Source organism: Recurvomyces mirabilis, assembly GCF_035927965.1.
Source record: "Recurvomyces mirabilis strain CCFEE 5264 chromosome Unknown scaffold_4, whole genome shotgun sequence".
In the NCBI taxonomy this organism is placed as follows: domain Eukaryota; kingdom Fungi; phylum Ascomycota; class Dothideomycetes; order Mycosphaerellales; family Teratosphaeriaceae; genus Recurvomyces; species Recurvomyces mirabilis.
The window spans coordinates 684,713-706,304 of record NW_027041938.1 but is presented as its reverse complement, the minus strand read 5'-3'; the positions used below and the strand labels follow the sequence as shown (position 1 = coordinate 706,304).

Below are 21,592 nucleotides of genomic sequence, written 5' to 3'. Positions count from 1 at the left end.
TCTGGAGTCCTGCCCCAGGAGACATAAGGGATCCCTTTCTTGAAGTTGCTGGCGCATAATACCCCCCTCAAGCGAGATAGACTGATATTCTGTTTGATTTGCTTGAAGACATAGCTATCCAGATCACATAATATAACTTGATTGCACATAATGTATATTTCAGCAACCTTTCAATCCTACAATGCAATATCAATCGCCATGACATAACTGAATGCGAGCACAGTCAGTCGGGTGAGTGAGGGAAGTGAGTGGTCCGAGCGCCATATCGTGACCTCACGGGTTGTTGGTGACTGGAGGCGTATCCGAAACATTATCGACCTTCAAAGCCATATCTTCCGCACATCGTCCAACATGTGTACAGCGATATGAGTCTATTGTCATTGACATGTCCATTGTCCCTCAGAAGCAGAAAGCGAGCTCAGGTGTGTGCACCTAGCAAAAGATGCTTTCCTACGGAACGAAGTTGATTCGCTAACCACAGAAAACAGCCTTCCATCTCGTAGCCGGTCTTGGCTCCGGCGCAACAAGTGCGTTCTTACTGCAACCTGCGGACCTGCTCAAGACTCGAGTCCAACAATCGCAGGCCTCCAGCTTGACACAAGCACTACGCAATATCCTCAATGGCCCAAACCCGATTCGCTCCCTATGGCGAGGCGTCACTCCATCAGTACTCCGAACCGGCTTTGGCTCGGCGCTGTACTTCGGCATGCTCAATCAGATGAGACAGTATGCAGCTCAGCTTCCTGCTATGCCGGTGGTGGCGGGTGAACTGCAGCCGGTCAAGGCTTCTTCCTCGTCTCTGCCAAAGCTTGGAAATGTGGCCAATCTGACAACTGGTGCTCTGGCTCGCGTTGCGGCTGGCTTGATTGTTAATCCGATTACTGTGCTCAAGGTACGGTATGAGTCTACGCATTACAATTACACATCGATGATGGGTGCTGCGAGGGACATTGTCGCGAAGGAGGGCATGCGGGGTTTCTTTGCAGGCTTCGGTGCCACTGCTGTGCGAGATGCACCGTACGCTGGGCTCTACGTTCTGGTTTACGAGCAGGCCAAATCTCGCCTGGCCACCCTCTCTGCAGGCGATAAGCAAGTCGTGACGACTACGGCTTCGAGCTCAGCAACCATCAACTTCGCGTCTGGGGTGCTGGCCGCTATCACGGCGACTACATTGACCAATCCATTTGACGCCATCAAGACTAGACTACAGATTGCGCCTGGTCGGTATGGGAACATGTTCAAAGCAGCCAGCATGATGTTGCAACAGGAAGGCATTTCAAGTATGTTCAGTGGTCTCAGCATGCGCATAGGCAGGAAAGCCTTGAGCAGTGCGTTCACATGGACGGTGTACGAGGAGCTCGTGAGGAGGGCAGAGCGCGTGCTTGTATAACAGAAGCGACTGTACATTACCGTGTACTCACCTCATCCACAATGAAAGTGGGGTGTACACTTCTAAAGCTTACCGCAGTCGCGCAGGCTCAGACCACGCCTACTGAATCTAATCATCCGTCTCATACCACTGCCTCATGACAGTAAATGATTTTGGACGATGATGACCATAGTAGACATTGCTGGAGCAGTCCGAAGCCGTATGCTAGGGTGTAGACCACCGTATCAGCATGGAGTGGTTGACAAAAAGAAATCGCGTACCAATTCCCCCGGGTGTAGAAGGTAGGGCACGCTGGTTTTGATCGGCACGTAGGGTTGGTATGCACTCTCTTGGTCTGCACTCTCTTGGTCTCTGCGTATGATTTTCCGATATCATAAGCGGTATCGATGCTCGGTCTCGAATATCTGTGCCAGCGATCAATTCCGCGCTATGTTGGTCTCAAACGTTGCTGACGACCTTTAATAATAGTCTACAACTTTGCAGCCCTCGGAAACCGCCATAACGGAGCGCATTGAGTAGCTTGCTGCTGTCATTAGTCAGCAGAACATTAATTAGGTGGAATTGTCGTGTAATCGACGTTGCAGAGAGATAAATGGTGTCCAAGCACCCAAACGGCGAGTCGATTGTCCCGATGCACATCGGATCGCCCTTTCCCGGACTCCGATCCTCAGCATGTACCAGCAACATTCCGCTCGATGGCAACACCAGTGCTTGCTCATCTCTCAGTGCTATGATCATATATAACATCTTCATACACTCCTTAGGATTTTATTGAGGTTCACTGCCGGACACTAGCGACTGCTCCACCAGCGTACTCTTCTCATCACTTCGATACTCACATCCCGGCTCTCCTCCGTATACCGAACAGTTCAACGGCAGTGGCCAATAGTCTTTCTATCATTGAAGAATTCGACACCTCAATCAAAAGGCCAACTCGAGATATCAATTCGACCATTGCAATTGACGAAATACGATAACAAGATCCAAACATGTCGGAAACCAGGAATATCGTGATCCTTGGAGCCTCCTTTGCTGGCCTCAATGCCGCTCATTACATCTGCAGGCATACATTGCCAAAGCTGAAGCAAGCCAAGGATGTCAATTATGCACTTCACCTCATTGATCCGTCGACGCATTTCTGGTTCCATATCGCTGCTCCACGAGAAATTGTGTCTGTCAAGGAAATGCCACACAACAAGTGCTTCGTCCCATGCATGGATGGCTTCAAGCAGTATACCGACCTCAAGGATTCGATCCACTTCCATCAGGGTTCGGCATCTGGCCTGAATACAGATGCGCGGACAGTCTTGTTCAAGACCCCTCAAGGTGTCGAGGAGTCATTGCCCTACCACGCTTTGATCATCACCACCGGTGTTCGATCACCAACGCCACTCACTACTCTGCAAGGCGACCATAATATCACAATCAAGGCTCTGGACGAGATGAATGCCAAGCTACCTACTGCCAAGGAGATCGTTATCTCTGGTGGTGGACCCATTGGCGTCGAGACCGCAGGAGAGATCGCCACCCACCTCACCCACAACCCACGCATCACCCTCATCGCAGGCAGCAGCAAACTGATCCCCATCTTCTCCACTTCTCGTGCCACCAAGACCCAGAAGATGCTTGAGAAGCTCGGCGTCACCATCGTCTACAACACCAAGACCACAGGCTCGAAAGAACTCCCTGATGGCAAGACGGAAATCACTCTCGACAACGGTGAGACAATGACTGCCGACGTCTTCATCCCTGCCTACGGTGTCCAGCCAAACACCGAGTTCCTCCCAGCGAATCTGAAAGGGAAGAAGGAATACGTAGCAACGAACGGCAAGACCCTCCGGGTCGACGCCGCTGGCCCACGCGTCTACAGTCTCGGCGACGTTTCGGGCGTGAGTCTCGGCGGTATCTTGAAGTTGGGCGCTTCTGTCCCGGTCTTCGGCGCGAACATTAATCACGACCTATTCGAGGACGCCAAGGTTGGGACGTTCGCAGAGAGGACCTATACTCGCAAAGACGATGAGACGCAGCTGGTGCCTATTGGAGCCAAGGGAGGTGTCGGCGCTTTCGCTGGTTGGGGTATGCCCAGTTTCGTCATTTCGATGGTGAAGGGCAAGGACTACTTTCTGAGTACGATGCCTGAGCATACCGAGGGAACGAAGTTGAAGAAACCGTAGAGGTCGGTCTTGAGGAAAGGTGGTGGCAAAGATGGTGGCACAGGTTCAATCTTTGACTTCCTACTTCCAGTCACATGCGCAGTAGGAGATGTGGCTTGTGTGTCATAGGCTTGGAAAAAGGTGTAGTGGTGGCGGATGAGCTCGGTGGGAGCAATAATAGTCTTGACAGCAGAGCGGCGTTGTTGTGCTTTCCTTTTCAAATACCCAGGATCTAGGCGGGGATAGTTCATCATAATATTGCGTACCAATCATAATGGCCGTGGCATCCACATCTCGTTGGCGCCTCATCACAGAAGTCTGAAAGATGTGTTGCTTGAGTCGCGACACAAGCCAGACCGTCTGACCCAAGGATGCGCCCCTGCCTTGATAGAGCAATTAACATTGAGGTTGGTGTGGACGTACAGCATGTCATGATTCTAGCACGATATCTTTCGCGAACGGAATGGAAACAGTACTTCGTCGGTCGATTCTACCTATCTGAATAAGTTCAACAGCTTCTTCAATATAAATCGATCAGTACTACTTTCACAGGAGCGATGTCGTTTCTGTTCGAACCAGCACTCTCATCACCGCTCATGAGACAGCCTTCCCACCGCATAACGCGTGCTCGACGGACAGACAATCCCGATGGTCTTGCAAAGTTCATGATGCCGTTTCAGTAGAGTAGACATATAGGACGTTGCGCGGAATGAGTGGCATGCATGTGACATGATCCATCCCTGCTTGTGGCGTCAGAATGAATCAGGTTTTACGTATGTTATTTTAGCCGTCCGGGCTGGCGCGTGCCAGGGAAGCGGAAATGGCAACGACGGCATCTGACACAGCATGGCCCAGTTTCTCTGGAAGTGGTGTTGCACGAATATCCGACTTGAAGTGATAAGAGGGGAAGATATGGAGATGGCATCGGTGAGAGAACACTAACCAACTGCACCGCCACGAACAATCCCAGCGCTCATCAACACCACGCGGAAGCGGGGAACGCGTCCGTGAGGCTTGACTGCGAAGGCCAAAGGCAAAGCGAGTCCTCGGCCATGTCCACCTCGCCCGCCGTGCCGGGCGGTTCACCCGCATCGCTACGCAGTAGCAGTGGTGGTCGAAAAGGTCGAGAGGGCAGTCTACCGGCTGTCACGCCCATCATGGAGGATATGGACGGCGAGATAGCAGCCTCAGGCAACGACACGGGTAACAGTGGGAGTGGAAGTGGCAGCGATGAGCAGGAGGAATTTGAATATGGACTGGAAGGCACGCCTGGCGAGACATTGAGCGACAGCGATGTCGTGCCCCCGATGAGCTCGCGGCATTTCTCGCCCCCGACATTGACCAGCACCATGTCGAGTACAGCAGTCGAGGACAGCATCACGCCACTCAGTGCCATGTCGGGCTACCAGTGGACACCAGCGACCACCGTCCGGAGCAGTACGGGTAGCATGAACAGCAGGACCTACGACAGCATGCCGACTAGTGCGCGACCACCATACGGCCCTCCACATCCCCACATCATCACGAATGGTCTGCATAGCTCGCAGCAACGACCGGTTCGACCGAGTAATTCTCGGACGCCCAGTAATGCATACAACCCGGCTCGTCGACCGCACCAGTGGAGCATGAACAGCTCCTCATCGAGAAGGAACACCTCGACCAACAGGAACAGACGTGGCATGCGGAACCCAGATAGCGACTATCGCGCTCAAGAGAAGGCTTATGTGCAACGAATCCAGCAGATAGGACCCGACAATGACTTTTACAGCGACTCTCAGACGCCCAGTCTCGACTACAGTGATGAGACGCCGAGCGAAGGTGACGAAGAAAGCCCGACGAGCAATGCACATGCCGATAGTGACCCGCACGACCAGGAAATGCTCCTGTACTACGGAAATGAGGACATGGAACCGTCAGTGGAGGAGCTCAGAATACCCGCGAATAGAGAACGGCTCGAGTGGCATGCTATGTTGGCTAACGTCTTGACTGGAGATGTGGTCAAGCAAGAGAAGAAACGTCTGATTGGTGGTCCGGATCAAGGAGGCGAGAACACTATGAAGTCTGAGATCTGGCTGGGCGTTCGAGCAAAGTGCTGCGGTCGGTCTCTCGTAGCACAGCGGCGCCTGATCGAAGATGGGAGGTCGAAGGTCAAGGGTGCTATCGAAGCAATAGTAGCATTCGAGATCAAGGGCGAAGCCGAGGTTGGGCAGAGTCCACTTGAGCAGGTGCAAGAGATAGTCAAGAAGATCGAGAAGACGGAGAGCTTGTACCCGACTCGCGATGCCTTCGAGACTGCTGAGCCGCGTGCTGCGTCACCATCGTACAGAGAGACGTGCGACGCTGTGCTTGCATGGCATAACACCACCGAGCTGATCAACACCGAGCTCGGTATTCTGCAGACGTGGGTTGGCAATGTCGAGCTTGACTTTACTAAGCCACGATCACGTCCTGCTACCGAGGGTCAATCTGGCCAACTGTTTGACGACAGCAGTTTCATTGAGCGGATACTAAAGGAGGACGGTCTGAAGAGTTTGCAGGGCGACAATAACTTGCTCAACGGTGTAAACAATGTCATACAGAAGGCGAAGACCACGCTCATTCACAACGCCGAATCCTTTGCGGATCGACATCTGCCACCTTACATTGAGGAGCTTCTTACTCTTATCAACTTCCCGAGCAGGCTCATACAAGAGATCATCCGTATGCGGCTCAGCTACGCCAAGAAGATGAAAGATCCAGCACAGCAAGGCGTCATGATGGCCGAGCAAATGATCTTGCAATTCCAGATCCTGCTCAAGCTCGCGGTCCGTATCAAGGAAAGCTACCTGTTCATCAGTCAGCCCGAACCTGGTTGGGACCTACCATCCTGCATCGACGAAGGGTTCGATGGCGTCGTACTGGACGCGCTAAAGTTCTACTTTCGCATGCTCAATTGGAAATTGATGGCCAACAAAAACACCTTCAAGGAAGCCGAAATCCTAGAGCAAGAGTGGGACTTTAGTAATGAGCTCGGTCGACACCTGGACGGCGGTGACGTGGAAGTTGCGGAGCAGTTCAGCTCGCTCACGAGCAAGTCCTTGGCTCGTCTGACATCGCACTTCGAAAAGGAGCTGCAGCGACGACCGGATGAGATTGCTGGGACGGAGATGGATAAGAGGTATAAAGCCATTCTTGACTCGGTACGTGTGAGGCAGCGGAAGATATTCCGTTTCGGCAGGATTCTGTCGCAGAGGTTTGAGAATGCGACGGAGTATAATCTCAACATCGACTGGGAGCATCATCAGGAACTCCTGGATGCGCTGATGGTTTCTGGGCATGTTCTGGTGGAGACTTCGGGGTCTGCAGAGGGTTCTGCCGCTGCCGGTGAAAAGAGTGATAAGGCCGCTGGCAAGGGCGCAGGTATCTATGTGATTGCAAGTCCGAGTTTGATTGATAGGCCGAAGGACATTCAGAGTATGCTGGGCACATGCTATCATGCTGAGGATGGACCGGAGGACCCGGAGAATCCCTATCTGCTGATCCTTAAGCCGGAGAATCCATTGCGATGGGATGGACAAGTCATGGAGTCTGTGCCTGGTCAGGTTATACGACAGCCGTTGCTTGGTCTGAAGGTGGGACGACTGCGCCTGGTAACGGATGGTAGCCTGGAGCGACTGGCGCAGGCTAATGAGCGCTTCATGTCCGTCTGCAATGGCATTGAGCTGTCTATGCTGGTCGAGCAGCGTGCCAATCTACAAGGTGTCTTCTCGGAGCTGGTCAAGATCCGCAAAACTGCTTACAAGTTGTCAAACACCATCATGGACAGTGTCGAGATCGTGCGAAAGCAGACGCAAGGACTGCAATGCCAGGAACTCATCCAGACATGTTTTGCCTTTGCCACGGAATTTGGACAGCGATCGGCCATTTACTTTGATCAGCAGCGTCGTGCTATGCATCAGCTTAAGCTCACACATTTGGCGCTCGATTGGGTCAGCTTCATCTGTGATGATTGTGTTGCTAGCGACAAGAAGACTTTCAGATGGGCGGTTGTGGCTTTGGAGTTTGCTATGATGATGACGAGAGGACAGAATATCTTGTCCATCTCAGAAGACGAATATGCTACTTTACGATCGAAGGTGGCCGTGTGCATGGCATTGCTGATCAGCCATTTCGATATCATGGGCGCAAGAAGCACCGTTGCCGCCCAAGCCGAGAAACAGCGCATCGAGATGTCTGGTAAGGGCACCAAGATGAACCTGAGCAGTCTGAAGGACGACGAGGAGAGTATTAGAGTCGTGAGAATGCAATGGATCGAAGAGCTCGAGAACATTGACCAATTCCGCCGAGATCGCGAGGCAGAACGACAAGCTCTAGGAAGAGTTTTGGAGGACAGCAACGAGGCAGATCGTGCCCTGACGCAACTTAGTGGGAGCGCGGGCAACGTGCATCTCCGATGGCAACAAGGACAATTCATCGGAGGCGGCACTTTCGGCACGGTCTATGTTGGCATCAATCTTGACTCTACCCAGCTTATGGCTGTCAAGGAGATTCGACTCCAGGATCCGAAGTTGATTCCGACTATCGTCAGTCAGATTCGGGATGAGATGAGGGTCCTTTCTGTCCTCGATCATCCCAATGTGGTGCAATATTTTGGGATCGAGCCGCATCGAGATAAGGTGTACATCTTCATGGAATACTGCTCTGGTGGCTCACTCGCTTCATTGCTCGAACATGGACGCATCGAGGACGAAACAGTCATACAAGTCTACGCCCTTCAGCTCCTTGAAGGTCTCGGCTACCTCCACGAAGCCAACGTTGTACATCGTGATATCAAACCCGAGAACATCCTTCTCAACGACATGGGCGTAATCAAGTTCGTCGACTTTGGTGCTGCGAAAGTCATAGCCAAACAAGGCAAGACTGTCGTAGCCGATGGTCCAGATGGTCGAGGGAACAAGGGCAGTATGCAGGGAACGCCAATGTACATGTCCCCCGAAGTCATCAAGGGTCAGAAACCACGCAATACTCGTCTCGGCGCAGAAGACATCTGGTCCCTCGGCTGTGTGATCAGCGAAATGGCTACTGGATCTCGTCCCTGGGCGGATATGGATAATGAATGGGCGATCATGTACAACATTGCTCAAGGCCACTCGCCGCAGATGCCTACCCGCGAACAAATGAGCGAAGTTGGTCTGGATTTCTTACGCCGATGTTTTGAGCGGGACAGTGCCCGTCGAGCTTCGGCGGCTGAGTTGTTGCAGCATGAGTGGATTTTGAGTATTCGCAGTCAGCTGGATTTGGAGACGACGGGGACGCCACAGACACCCGCTAGTGAGTCGGGGTATGGGAGTGGAAGTGGGAGCGGTTATAACAGTGCTGCTGGGTCGGCGCATCCGAGTCGGCATAATAGTGATTGGAGGGATGAAGAGGGGCAATGAATGGTCTGGTTTGGGGTTATGTGTTGCGTTACTACATGCGGTCGGCTTCTGTGCTGAGTCTCAAGATTGTATAGTGAACGTTTGAGCGTTGCATTCAGGGATATGTTGATAGGTGTGTGCTGGCTGGCGTGTTCTCCTGGCGATACGTGCAATTCAGGGGGTTGATCGATATGTCGCAGGAGGTTTGCAAAGGCATCGGATATTTCATCACAACTTGAGAATGTTGATGCTCTATCTGTGGCTTCATTAAATTTATATCTAATGCTGTATCGCCACTCCACTCTCTCCAGCCTGCGCGGTAATGCGCTTCTTGTAGTCCTTCACCGTACCACCGAAATGCTCCACAGTCCCATTGTCACACACCCACAGGCTCGTGCATACGTTTTGCAACATGGTCACATCGTGACTCACCATCAACACACCGCCGCCAAAGTTCTGCAGCGCTGTGCTCAAAGCATCCATCGCTTCGATATCGAGATGATTAGACGGCTCGTCCAGGACCAAGATATGTGGGTTCGTGAGACCGAGACAGGCGAATGCTACGCGAGACTTCTGACCTCCAGACAACAGCTCCATCTTCTGGAGGCCTGTCATGCCTGTGATGCCAAAGGCACCGAGGTGGCGACGGTACTCTTCGTCTGATCTTCCAGGGTACTTGGCTGCCATGAAGCCGACAGCACTGGCATTGAGATCTAGAGCGTCGACGTGGTGTTGGGCGAAGAAACCGATACGGAGACGAGGGTTCTGTGATATCAGACCTGACGTTGGCGAGAGTGCACCAATGAGGAGTTTGAGTGCGGTCGTCTTGCCAGCACCGTTTGGACCCACGATACCGATACGAGAGTCGAGTTGCACGTCCAGATCCACGTTCTTGAGGAGAGGCTTGTCGGGTGTGTAGCCAAAGGAGACATTGTCCATTTGTATGATGGGCGGTGAAAGCTTCTCGACATCTGGGAACTTGAAGTGTACACTGTACTCAGCCTCCGGCGCTTCGAGCATGGGCATCTTCTCCAGTTTCTTGATGCGTGATTGCGCTTCGGACGACTTGGCGGCGTTGTAGCGAAACTTGTCGATAAAGGCTTGGAGATGGGCTCGTACTGCCATTTGATTCTCGTACTCACGCTTGGCAGTCTTGCGGCGTTCCTCCTTGGTGGCATAAAACGAGTCGAAAGTGGCACCTTTGTAGTAGTCCAGGCGCTGTGAGTGCTGATGAATGATATCTGTCGCCACTTCGTTCAGGAACGCTCGGTCGTGAGACACGACCAGGACAGTGCTCGGGTAGCCTGCGAGGTAATTTGCCAAGAAAGTAATGGATGGCACGTCCAACATGTTCGACGGCTCATCAAGCAGCAGAAGATCAGGCTCGCAGAAGAGTGCTCTCGCCAGTGCCAGACGCATACGCCAACCACCAGAAAATGTCTTGGTGGCGAATTGCTGCCGCTCGTGTGAGAAACCGAGGCCAGCAAGAATACTAGCCGCTCTGGGTTCTGCCTTGTCTGATTCCATCTCGGCGAGCTTACCTTGCACATCACTGAGAGTGATGTCGAGACCTTCGCGTTGCTTGTCGAGCTTCGCTGCATCACCAGACGTGTCTGCCATAGAAGAGCGTTCAGCTTCGAGCTCAGCAAGCTCCTTCGTAATCTTCTCCTGCTCCTTCATGAGATGCTTCCGCCAGACGTCGGCATCGAGCACAGCTTGTAGTGCAGGAGTGTCGTCTCCCGTGACTTCTTGCTCGACGTGCAGAATGGATATGTGAGTTGGAATTGCCACCTCACGCTTACTGAGCGCCCTGAGAAGCGTAGACTTGCCAATACCATTCTGACCAACAAGACCGTATCTTCGGCCATACGCCAGCGTCAAATTCGTGTCTGACAAGATACGCTTACCACCAATAGTGATATCGATGCCGTCGACCTTGATATCTTTACTCTTCGACTGAGCATCACTACCCAGCTGCAGAGGATTGACAGCCATGAAGAACTCTTCATATGATTGCTGCTCACTCGGCTGATCGAGCAATCTGGACGCCTCATACTCGACAGTCTTAAATTCCTTCTTGTCTTGCTTGGCCTTCAGCTTACGCTCAGCTTTCTCAAGCTTCTTGCGGTCCACCCGTGATTCCACCTTCCTGGCATTTGCTGATTCCAGATCAACAGCGTTACCTGTCAGGCCCAGCGTCGAGGATACATTCCGCTGGGAGCCGACCTGGATGGTCTGCTCGAGCTTCTTGGCCAATGGTGCTTGCTGCCGCTGCTCCCCATCACGTGCAGTATCATCATGCAATTTTTGTATGAACTTGTCAATGAGGTTCTGCACCGACACCTCATTCTCGCTCGAGAGATCACCTGAGGCTGATAATAGGAGCTGAGATATGACTGTCGCCGCCTCGGCCAATGGATCGCTCTCAGCACCGAATTGATGAGCTGCATGGTTGAGATAGCCCGCGGCGTACTCCACGACCACCGGATCGAGGTCGGGCAGTTGTGCTCGGATTTGCCCTTCCATCTCTGGTCGATGATGAAGCGCAGGTGGTAGTATCTGTGTCTCTTGGGCCTGTAATGTGGCGCAAGCACAGGTGATTCTTGGGCTTGCGCGCAAGCAATTTCGTGAACGCCACTAACCGTCCTTCGCCACCCGTTTGCTTGAAGGAATGCCGATGAGCTGCTCAGCTCAAACAACGCAATCTCACGTCTAGGGCGTCTGACTAGTGTTCCCTTCACCGCAAGCAGAAGTCAATATAGCTTATTCTATCTGTTGTCTAGAATCTTGGCGATCGAATAATGAAAGCGCTTGTGATACACCAACCAGTGAGGATCCTTCCACGAGGATATCCGGTGCCGCTTTCTCACGAGCCAGACGCGCTAGAAACCTTCGCTAAGAAACTCCCGGGACGTTTTACCTGCGTCAGAGTTGAGACGCAACGGCGAGTCGTCCACCTGCAGACGGACGCAATCCCGAAGTCTAGTAAAGGCGACACTTAACCTTTCACTGCTAGCACATAAGGGAACCGCTCACTACGAGAGGTAGGACTGCGAGTGAAGCGTGTGTTCGTTCTGCCTGGTCATCATGGCTGCTATCGCAAAGAGGTGCGAGGTGCATGCGTTACCGACAGCACCTCAGCTGTATTTCTGGCTGTGATCCTCCCGATATCCGAGAGCATAATAGCGATACAGTACAGAAGTACGGAGCTATATGGTCACTTCATATTTCTTCCATGAGGTGTGCAAGATGGTTCCATTGAGCTCTTGTCATACTATGGCACCGCTATTTACTCCCCTCCAACTGAGGTCCAGCCTCGTGTATCGTGCCATCCTGCATCTCATATGAATCACTTCGCCTTCACGGTGTCTCTTTCTCTTCGGTACCTTGTCTTGGCACCGTTCCCGCCATGCGTTGCAGCTGCTTAAAGCGGCATGGCTCTTGCATTGAGGTGGGGATCGTCTCGATTGCGTATGGCGCGAAGATCACTGACAAGGTATCCTAGACCTCTAACATGCCCGTCGTACAAGATTGCGCCTGTCACAGTAACACAACATCCCTTGCTGCTGCTGTCATAGCCCAGTATGGACGTTAGTTTCCATAGCGGAGGTCTGCGATCGACGTTGACGACCACCGGTTGTTAGATAGCCATAGACGACTCATCTCGCCAACAGCAAGCCGTGCCACAGATGGCGTTTGATCGTCCTAAATGACGACCTTGCCTTAGCGTGGCGGATGAGCTGCACACGACCTTTCCCGAAATCTGGTCTCACACGCTTAAGAGATGCACGTCACGTTTTATGCCCAGCCCCAATTTGATATACTCGATTCCTCACACCATGCTACAGGCAAGTGGCCGCCCGCGGATGCGGACCTTGCATGCCCCACGATGACACCCACGGGTCACGTTCGACCAGGGTAGCTGGTTTGTAAAAGGAATCCACCGAACGAACGAGGATTTTCCTGTCCTCATAGGTTCTCAGTCTTCCAAGTAAATCGGATTGGATGGGTAGCTGAGGGGGATCAGATTGAGCTGACGGTGCTATTATGGCTATCACGGGCTGCTCGCTTGCGGGCCATGCGTGGGTGGCCATGCTCGTCAGACTGAAATGTTTGCCTTTGACGGCACACAGGATTCGCAAGGGTACGGATGCTTTGTGGTCCAGGACGGATGTAGCACGGCGGCAACGAAGACGGTCTTGCTTCATGGCACGGCGCACATCTGCACTCAAAGCGTCTGTTAGAGTCGGTGACGGCAGACATATGCATATGTAGCGTATTAGTGCAGCGGCAGACGGAGTTGTCGTTGTTTACGCTCGCTTTGGGGGTATTTCTGCTTTATAGCCCCCGAAACTTAACATTGGAACCCCTCTTGCGAACGGCCTGCCACTACGAGCGCCACAAACCCGTTTTCTTGCTTCACTGCTTGGCCGCAGCGTTCCTGTCCTCAGCTTGTCCCTTGAAAGGTTGTAACCTGTCATGCTTTTGGAGGTTTCGCAGCGGGCTCACCTCCTACCATAGCGTTCCAGCCTTTGCGCATGCCACCATGAGCTCGAGTGGGTGCCGTGACTCTCGTGTCTTATCAATCGTTGGCCGGCATGCGGCATAGAGGATGAGAACAGTGCCGACATTGTGTGCAACTGGCGTTGGAGTCTCTCTTGGGTCAATAGGCCTAACGCTCGCTCGCCGCGACCATTCACCAGACGCCCACACCTCGGACATGACAGCGCTCACGGTCGCTACCACGCTCACGACGCACACAAGCTCCGAGACACGACCGATCGACTTCGATTTCAGCTCCCATCGCTCCTTCTCCGCCCCGAAAACGACGCGTTTCACACGATGGACGGAACAGGCAAGAGCACCTTCTAGCAGTGGGAAGGACGGGAGCAGTGTATCGTCACGGATGAGCCTAGGGATGGGCACGGAGAGGTCGCTGCAACAAGACGATGCACGAACGAGTACGACAGCTAGTCGACCTCAGTCTTGGCTCCGGCGCCTGTCCTCGAACATGTCCGGATCACGCGAGTCGAGTAGAACACCGACATCACGGCCAGGTTCTGCTGCTGTCCCTCACTCCAACGGATACCACGCCCCATCACACGATGCCACATCTTCACCTATGCTGACGGACCTCACGCCCCTGCCAGTGCAGCGGAATAAGCTTGTGAAGCGAAGCTCTTCCCTCCGCTCCACGGCCGGGTCACTGTCTTCGCCATCCGGTTCCCGACTACCGCTGCCGGTGTTCAAAAGACCTGCTACCAGTCACCAGCGTGCTGCTACACTGCAAGATGTGCAAGCTGAAGCAAATCATGAGCAGCATACTCCGGCTTCATCTGACGCACGTGACCCGGAGTGGGAGCAGTATTTCACGCCAAAGATAGCACGAGACGACGATGGATATGAACGCAGACGCAGCCCGACTGGCATTCCAAACCCAATCAGGCGTATCTACCCCGATCGCAAATATACGCCTGTGCTTGTATCGGCGAAGGAACTCGTGAGACGTGCCGATGTAGAGATGGATGATGGCATTGATTTTGCAGGCGGAGGTCTTAAGCAAATTGGCATGCAACCAAGTGTTGCTTCCTCGCCTATACCTAATCGTCCTGCCCACTTGGAGCCGTCCGCGATACCAAGACGTTCTTTCTCGATTGGCGATTTGCTATCCACCGGGCCTTCCCAACCGATATGGAGACGCCCCAGCTCAAACAAAAGCAAAGGTACTACGACCAGATTACCTCGAAAAGCTCGTGCTCGCGTTGTGTCCGCGCCGCAGTCATCGATGGGAAGCTCGCTCAGTAGCACTGAAAGGCCCGCGAAGCGGCGGGACATTACCGACCCATCTGCTGGTCACCGGAGCATATATTCATCGTCAAGCAGCGCTCATCCGACGGAGTCTAAGCAACAAGAAATACAGCTAGATCTCGGCTCTGGCACACCTCATTCCCTGCAGTTTGGTTTTCCTGACTCGCCTACATTTGGCCCACTCTCTGCAATCCCCACGCCATCACCACTGGAGCAACGCATTCTACCCCAAGCTACATCTGAGTCAGCTACGGCGCGACACGTGCGGACCTCAACTGTGCCGTCAGAATTGACTGCCTCTACTGCCGAATCCGATAGCGAGCGAAGGTCAACAGGAGGATACAGCACCGATTACCAAAGTGACACTGTCTACGACTCATTTCCTACGCGTACGACACGAAGCAGTTCTGGTAAGCGTGGTCCGCCGATAGATACCATCTTTGACGAGTCTCCTCCAAGCTTCTCATCCGGACGAAGCACGAAGCTTCGCGATCTACTCAACGATGGGCACTTTCCAGGAAGCGAGCACTCTTCGAGGTATCGCCACGGCACGATAGAGGAAGAAGGTAGCGTGCTAAGTACGCCTGTGCGGTCTCTGCACGACAAGAGTGTCACCTCCACGCCCTCCGCAAGGCCTGGTGCTCAACTGATGTATGCATCATCCCCACCAGTCAGAGATCTGATGTCAGACTTGGACGAGCCTGATTGGGACGCAATGGAATCACCACCAAGAAGGGATCTAGGCTTGGGCATACAGCCCACGTTCGGCACGCCCATGAATAATCAGCCCCCCTTTAGGATGGCGCCGTTCCGCTTGAGCGCGCTTGGTCGACCGGGCCCCGGTTCTGTACAATCCACGCCCAATAGATATAGCAATGGTGGCATCGACAAAGCCAATCTCTTCGACTGGTCTGAACAACAGCCGAGTCCGAGTCATAGCAAGCAGTCTCCACCTAGACCACGGACAGTGCATGGTAAGAAAGACAACGAGAGTCGTGGCAGCAGAGCCGCTGGTCGTCGACCTACCAGTGGTATGCATGCCAGGAGTCACAGTGTACCAGTCGTGCCCGATGTGGATGGCAAGAGAAATGTAGTTGCTAATAAGTTTGGGACTTGGGGTATAGGTAGCAAGGGTCCAACCGAAGACTGGAACGAGGACTTTGACTTCGAGGAAGAACCGCCTCCTTTGCCGGCGGCGGCAGCTGCAATATTGGAAGAGAAGCGGATCGATAGTGGACATGAAATGTTTGTGCCGAAGTCGATCAGGGAACAGCAGGATAGCGTGGTCGCAAACATCAGCCTACTGAGGGAATGGGGATTGCTTATAGAGGAACTGAAAGATCTACGGGTGCGAGCGGTGGCTCTGAACATGCTTACGGGACCTCATGCGAAGGCTTGGCGAGAGGTGGACGCCATGATCGAGCTGGCCGACCAAGAGTCCAACGAAGAAACGCTACAGCCGCGGCGTTCGCCTCCATCGTCACCTGGATTCGACTCTGATGCTTTCGATGAGCCACTGCCAGCAGTTCCCGAAGTGTCCTTGGCACCGCACGACGACCAGATGTCTGTGATGTCAAGTACCGAAGACGACGTCCAGCATCTGTCTGCACGATTGAGCCCATCCAACAGCTTGATTGGTCACCATACAGCTGCACGGCCACGCAAGGACTCGGAAGCAGTCGCCCGCTCGGTGATCGAGGCACTGCGCTCGAAACGTAGTGTTTCGGACCCTACATCACTTATGCCGGTCGCACCAACAAAGAAAGTGCCATTCGATACAGCCACGCTGCGACACATTGTACCATACGTCAATGGATTAAAACGAAAAGTCAAGGACGCTTTGCGTGAGACCGAGGGATTGTATTCCAGCCCACGGCGACGCTCACCACCTGACTACGATGATGACACGGATATGGAAGATGCAGTGCACGATCATGAGCCTTCCTTTCGCAGCATATTCAACGAGCCAGGGCCAAACAGCCCCACGAGGAGACGCTCGAGACGGGAAGAAGCAGCTACCGATAATGATGGATGGGACGAAGCATTCGAAGATCCACGCATAAACCTTGCAGCTCGAATCCAGCGCATGACACTACCACCTTCATGACCTACAAAACATTCTAGCTGCACTTTGGGGGACTCGTTTAGGGCACCACCGGAGCTGACTATGGACACACAGCCGAAGACCGGCACTATGTCTTACAGCATCGGAACCGGAGTTTCGAGCGAGGCGTTCGAAGTACGCCAAAATTACTTGTCGCGGCGCATATATTCTATCTATAGCGAGCCTGTGGCTTCGCAAGAGGCATAGAGCTGGCGTTTGTACAACAGTAGAGACCAGCCTCTCACCAGTACCTTGGGCAACACTGACCCCTTTGGTGATCGCAGGATTGACTTGACCTGATCTACGGCTAGTATGGGCTTTGTTTGATTTTAGCCGGGGCTTTGCATAGAGGTGTTGCTTTCGGCGCAATTAACAGGGATAGCAGTCTTCTCGAGTGAGGGAGGTACTGTTCACGGCCTGTACAATGATGGGCTGGGAATAGTCGGATGCATTTTTTTATTTGTGCGAGTATGAAAAGTACATGGGTCGGGCTTGCATCGCATATGGGGGAATGATTATGGAGGTAAGACGGGCATAAGGAGGCAGCAACAAATAGCATTAGTATGTGGTATAGAAGTGAACCAAGCACATGTCAGCAGCACCGATCATTGACGTGGATGTTTATTTTACAACCAAAGCGTGCCCAGATTTATCGTCGTTGTGGTTTTGCTTCCTCAACTGCCGGCCATCGGGCAACGGCGTTTTATAAACCCTGCATCATCGGTGAGTTGATGTCGGTGGGGCAGGGCCTGGAGATTTTTGAAGGCATCCCCACCTTTCCACCGAGTCCTCGCTGTATTTACCATTGTACATCTACAAACCACCCCCACAACATCCCTCCACTCACTTACACACAGCATTAAAATACCGTCAACATGGGAGAGCCAGCACAAAAGTTCAAGGTTGCCGACATCAACCTCGCGGCATTCGGCCGTCGTGAGATTGAGCTCGCTGAAAATGAGATGCCCGGTCTTGTAGCCACGAGACTGAAGTACAAGGATGATCAGCCTCTTGCTGGAGCCAGGATTGCTGGTTGCTTGCACATGAGTATGCTGGACAGTATCAGGAACTCGAAGGCTCCTGCTAATGTCGTGTAGCCATCCAGACTGCCGTCCTCATCGAGACCCTCAAGGCCCTCGGCGCTGAGGTAACATGGACATCTTGCAACATCTTCTCCACACAAGACCACGCCGCCGCAGCCATCGCTGCTGGTGGCACTCCAGTCTTCGCGTGGAAGGGTGAGACAGAGGAGGAGTACAATTGGTGCTTGGAGCAGCAGCTAAAGGCCTTCCCATCGGGCAAGGACCTCAACTTGATCCTCGACGACGGTGGTGACCTAACCTCGCTCGTCCACAAAAAGTTCCCTGATATGTTGAAGGGCTGCTACGGTCTCAGCGAGGAGACGACTACTGGTGTGCACCACCTCTACCGCATGCTCAAGAACAAGGAGCACGGCCTTCTCGTCCCTGCTATCAACGTCAACGACGCCGTGACCAAGAGCAAGTTCGACAACCTCTACGGCTGCCGAGAATCGCTTGTTGATGGCATCAAGCGTGCTACCGATGTCATGATTGCTGGCAAGATCGCCATTGTCGCTGGTTTCGGTGACGTCGGCAAGGGCTGCGCTGAGGCTCTTCACTCCATGGGTGCCCAGGTCATCATTACAGAGATTGATCCTATCAACGCCCTCCAGGCTGCCATGGCCGGTTACCAGGTCGATACTATGGAGGCTGTTGCCTCTAAGGGTCAGATCTTTGTCACCACCACCGGCTGCAGGGATATCATCGTCGGCAAGCACTTCGAGGCTATGCGTGAGGATGCTATCGTCTGCAACATCGGCCACTTCGATATTGAGATCGATGTTGCATGGCTCAAGAAGGCGGCCAAGGAGAAAGTCAGCATCAAGCCGCAAGTCGACCGCTTCACCATGCCAAGCGGCCGCCACATTATTCTGCTCGCTGAAGGCCGTCTCGTGAATTTGGGCTGCGCTACTGGTCACTCTTCCTTCGTCATGTCCTGCTCCTTCACCAACCAGGTTTTGGCCCAGATCATGCTGTACAAGGCTGGTGACAAGGAGTTCGCTCGCAAGTACATCGAGTTTGCCCGTGCTGTCGAGGGTGAGGAGCAGACTGGTGAGCCCAAGAAGATCATCGATGAGGCTCCTCAGGACTCTTCGATCAAGCGTATGGCAGTTGGTGTCTACGTGCTTCCCAAGATCCTGGACGAGCAGGTCGCCCTTCTGCACTTGGACCACGTCAACGCCAAGTTGACTAAGATGACACCTGAGCAGGCCGACTATATGAGCTTGCCAGTCGAGGGTCCTTTCAAGACCGACATGTACGTACTCATTCTCATACATCAACATCACGGAATCGCACTAACATACTGCTACAGGTACCGATACTAGACGATATACCCGTCAAGAGCTGACGGATGAGATTTGCTTTCAACTAGCGCATGATACCACGGGATCGTCGTTTCCACAACGACATTAGGAGAGGACAAAAAGCGTCTTTACAGTCAACCTGCATCGCATGGCGCTTAGGAGTAGTATATGGGTAGGATGGTAGGTCATGTTAGTTGGCGTTGGTCAGCTCACTCAACGTGAGCGACCGGCTGTCTAGATGTACGAGCTGTGTTACACCGCGACCTGCGTGATCAGTGGTGTTGTCATCATCCTTCCCAACCTGCCAAAGAATGGTCTACTGGTATGATGCAAGATGTTATACAACATGGTGGATGGCGTGTGTGGGAGCTTGAACCACTTCACATCTACCACTTGTGCAACTTTAAGCAACACCATCAGGAGCTTATACACCACCCTGATTGCGCAAGGAAGACCCTCGTGCTGCGACAGAGTGTTACAGCCTACCAAGACCAGCCAACAAGCCCATCTGGTTGGTTTGTAAGCGATCGTGCCGACGCGTCCCACCGAATTTATGCAAAATGATCTGCAGCAACGATCTTCTTCCAACGTCATCTACTCACTCCACACCGTTTAGATGGCTGCCGAACTACCGTTCATATGGAACAGTGTTGCCACCTATGTACTGCAGCCAAGCAACGGTTCGTGGCTCGTCGTGGAGAGTGCTTCCGGCATGGCGTTGCCTCTTTGTAGAGCATAAAAGAGTGCTGCTTCAGCTACAGCATTGAACGGAGATTCGTCGTTCTTGTTTGGAGTCCATCTTTCTGTCTTCAGCATGTATTCACGACCAGTGATAATCACCGCCTTGACGGCTTTGGTAGCACAGGCCGCAGCACAGTCTTCCATCGCTGCAGCATCCTGCTCACCTACTTTGACCGCCAGCTATGCAGCACCATCTGTTGCCGAGGGATATGTGGCTCGGCTGATTGCTCAGAACCTCACCACACCGCGCGGCATCATATTCGACAGCCAAGGGACGTTACTAGTCGTCGAGCAGAGTTCTGGCATTGTTGCTCTCAACATCGTCGACTCTGGTAAGGGCTGCTTAAGCGTTGGTAGCCGAAAGACGGTCATCAACGATACGACATTGAACCACGGCATTGCATTGTCCAGCAATGGCTCAACTCTGTATGCCTCCAGTTCGGAGGCGGTTTACAGCTGGGACTACTCGGCACAATCGCAGACGAACACTTCAGCACCGAGGGTCCTGGTCACGAACATGACCGGCTCGGATCATACTACCCGGACTCTGCTTCTCCCACAGCATGCACCAGGACTTTTGGTCGTCACGAGAGGAAGTACCTCCAACTTGGACGCCGAAGCCGAGGATATCAATACCGGTCACAGCCAGGTGAAAGCTTTCAATCTCAACAACATGACTAGGCCGTACGACTTCAACGCTGACGGTCTCTTGCTTGGGTGGGGTCTGAGGAACGAGGTAGGCATTGACGAGGAGCCTATCACTGGTGGCATATATGGCGTCGAGAACAGTGTAGACGAGATGACACGCCAGGGACAGGACATCCACCAAGACAATCCTGGCGAGGAAATGAACTTTCTCGGTTACCTGAACGGTACTGCTTCACCGAATCAAGGCAGGAACTTTGGTTATCCTGACTGCTATTCCGCATGGAAGCCCAGCGACGTCCCGGACTTCAATGGCACCGTTGGCACCCAGTTCGCGATTGGTGATCTGAACAACACGCTGAACGACACCACTTGTGATGCTGCAAACCGCGTGGCACCTCGCCTGACTTTCCAAGCTCATATGGCGCCACTCGATATCTTATTCAACACTGCTGGTACAGCCGCCTGGGTCACTTTCCACGGCTCTTGGGATCGCACAGATCCTGTTGGCTACAAGCTCTCGGTCATCGAATTCGCCAACGGCCAACCTGTAGAGCCCGCCAACAGTAGTACGGCAGCTGTAGATATCGTCACCAATGCTGACAACAGCAAATGCCCCGGCGGATGCTTCAGGCCTGTGGGACTGGCGTGGGATAAGTCAGGAAGGCTTTTCATGTCGTCAGATGCTACAGGGGAGGTTTATGCTATTCTGCGAAACGACGACAACTCCACTGCCTCTGTTGGAAGCAATGCTACAGGCACTATTCCTGCGCAAGCAAGTGGAAGTTCGGGGATTGGGACAGGTAGTAGTGCTTCAGCCAGCTCACAGAGCTTGGCGAGTACGACTGGTGTCAGTGCTATAGCACTATTTGTAGCACTGTTGGCATTGGTCGTGTAAGCAAATTTATTAAATTATGTACTTCAATATCTTACAACTCCTTCCGATTTATTATGCGCCAGCTTCACTCA

General features: G+C 53.1%; 7 protein-coding genes across 7 annotated transcripts; 6 read left to right on the top strand and 1 right to left on the bottom strand.

Annotated features, from left to right (window-relative positions):
- Positions 1–385: 385 nt before the first annotated feature.
- On the top strand, positions 386–1,390 carry LTS14_002128 (uncharacterized protein; the record flags this gene model as incomplete). Its single annotated transcript, XM_064834835.1, has 2 exons — positions 386–422; positions 489–1,390. The coding sequence occupies 2 exons, from the start codon at positions 386–388 to the stop codon at positions 1,388–1,390; spliced, it is 939 nt and encodes a 312-aa protein (XP_064697706.1).
- Positions 1,391–2,379: 989 nt separating this feature from the next.
- LTS14_002127 (uncharacterized protein) lies at positions 2,380–3,564 on the top strand (the record flags this gene model as incomplete). Its single annotated transcript, XM_064834834.1, has 1 exon — positions 2,380–3,564. One exon carries the CDS (start codon positions 2,380–2,382, stop codon positions 3,562–3,564), a length of 1,185 nt encoding a protein of 394 aa, XP_064697705.1.
- A 1,031-nt stretch (positions 3,565–4,595) lies between these two features.
- Positions 4,596–8,960, top strand: SSK2 (Suppressor of Sensor Kinase (SLN1); the record flags this gene model as incomplete). Its single annotated transcript, XM_064834833.1, has 1 exon — positions 4,596–8,960. The coding sequence occupies one exon, from the start codon at positions 4,596–4,598 to the stop codon at positions 8,958–8,960; it is 4,365 nt and encodes a 1,454-aa protein (XP_064697704.1).
- Positions 8,961–9,218: 258 nt separating this feature from the next.
- GCN20 (ATP-binding cassette, regulator of translational elongation) lies at positions 9,219–11,465 on the bottom strand (the record flags this gene model as incomplete). Its single annotated transcript, XM_064834832.1, has 1 exon — positions 9,219–11,465. One exon carries the CDS (start codon positions 11,463–11,465, stop codon positions 9,219–9,221), a length of 2,247 nt encoding a protein of 748 aa, XP_064697703.1.
- A 2,485-nt stretch (positions 11,466–13,950) lies between these two features.
- On the top strand, positions 13,951–16,854 carry LTS14_002124 (uncharacterized protein; the record flags this gene model as incomplete). Its single annotated transcript, XM_064834831.1, has 1 exon — positions 13,951–16,854. The coding sequence occupies one exon, from the start codon at positions 13,951–13,953 to the stop codon at positions 16,852–16,854; it is 2,904 nt and encodes a 967-aa protein (XP_064697702.1).
- Positions 16,855–17,726: 872 nt separating this feature from the next.
- On the top strand, positions 17,727–19,258 carry SAH1 (S-adenosyl-L-homocysteine hydrolase; the record flags this gene model as incomplete). The annotated part of the gene is made up of 3 exons (XM_064834830.1): positions 17,727–17,898; positions 17,949–19,188; positions 19,246–19,258. The coding sequence occupies 3 exons, from the start codon at positions 17,727–17,729 to the stop codon at positions 19,256–19,258; spliced, it is 1,425 nt and encodes a 474-aa protein (XP_064697701.1).
- Positions 19,259–20,051: 793 nt separating this feature from the next.
- On the top strand, positions 20,052–21,521 carry LTS14_002122 (uncharacterized protein; the record flags this gene model as incomplete). Its single annotated transcript, XM_064834829.1, has 1 exon — positions 20,052–21,521. One exon carries the CDS (start codon positions 20,052–20,054, stop codon positions 21,519–21,521), a length of 1,470 nt encoding a protein of 489 aa, XP_064697700.1.
- Between the last annotated feature and the right edge of the window lie 71 nt (positions 21,522–21,592).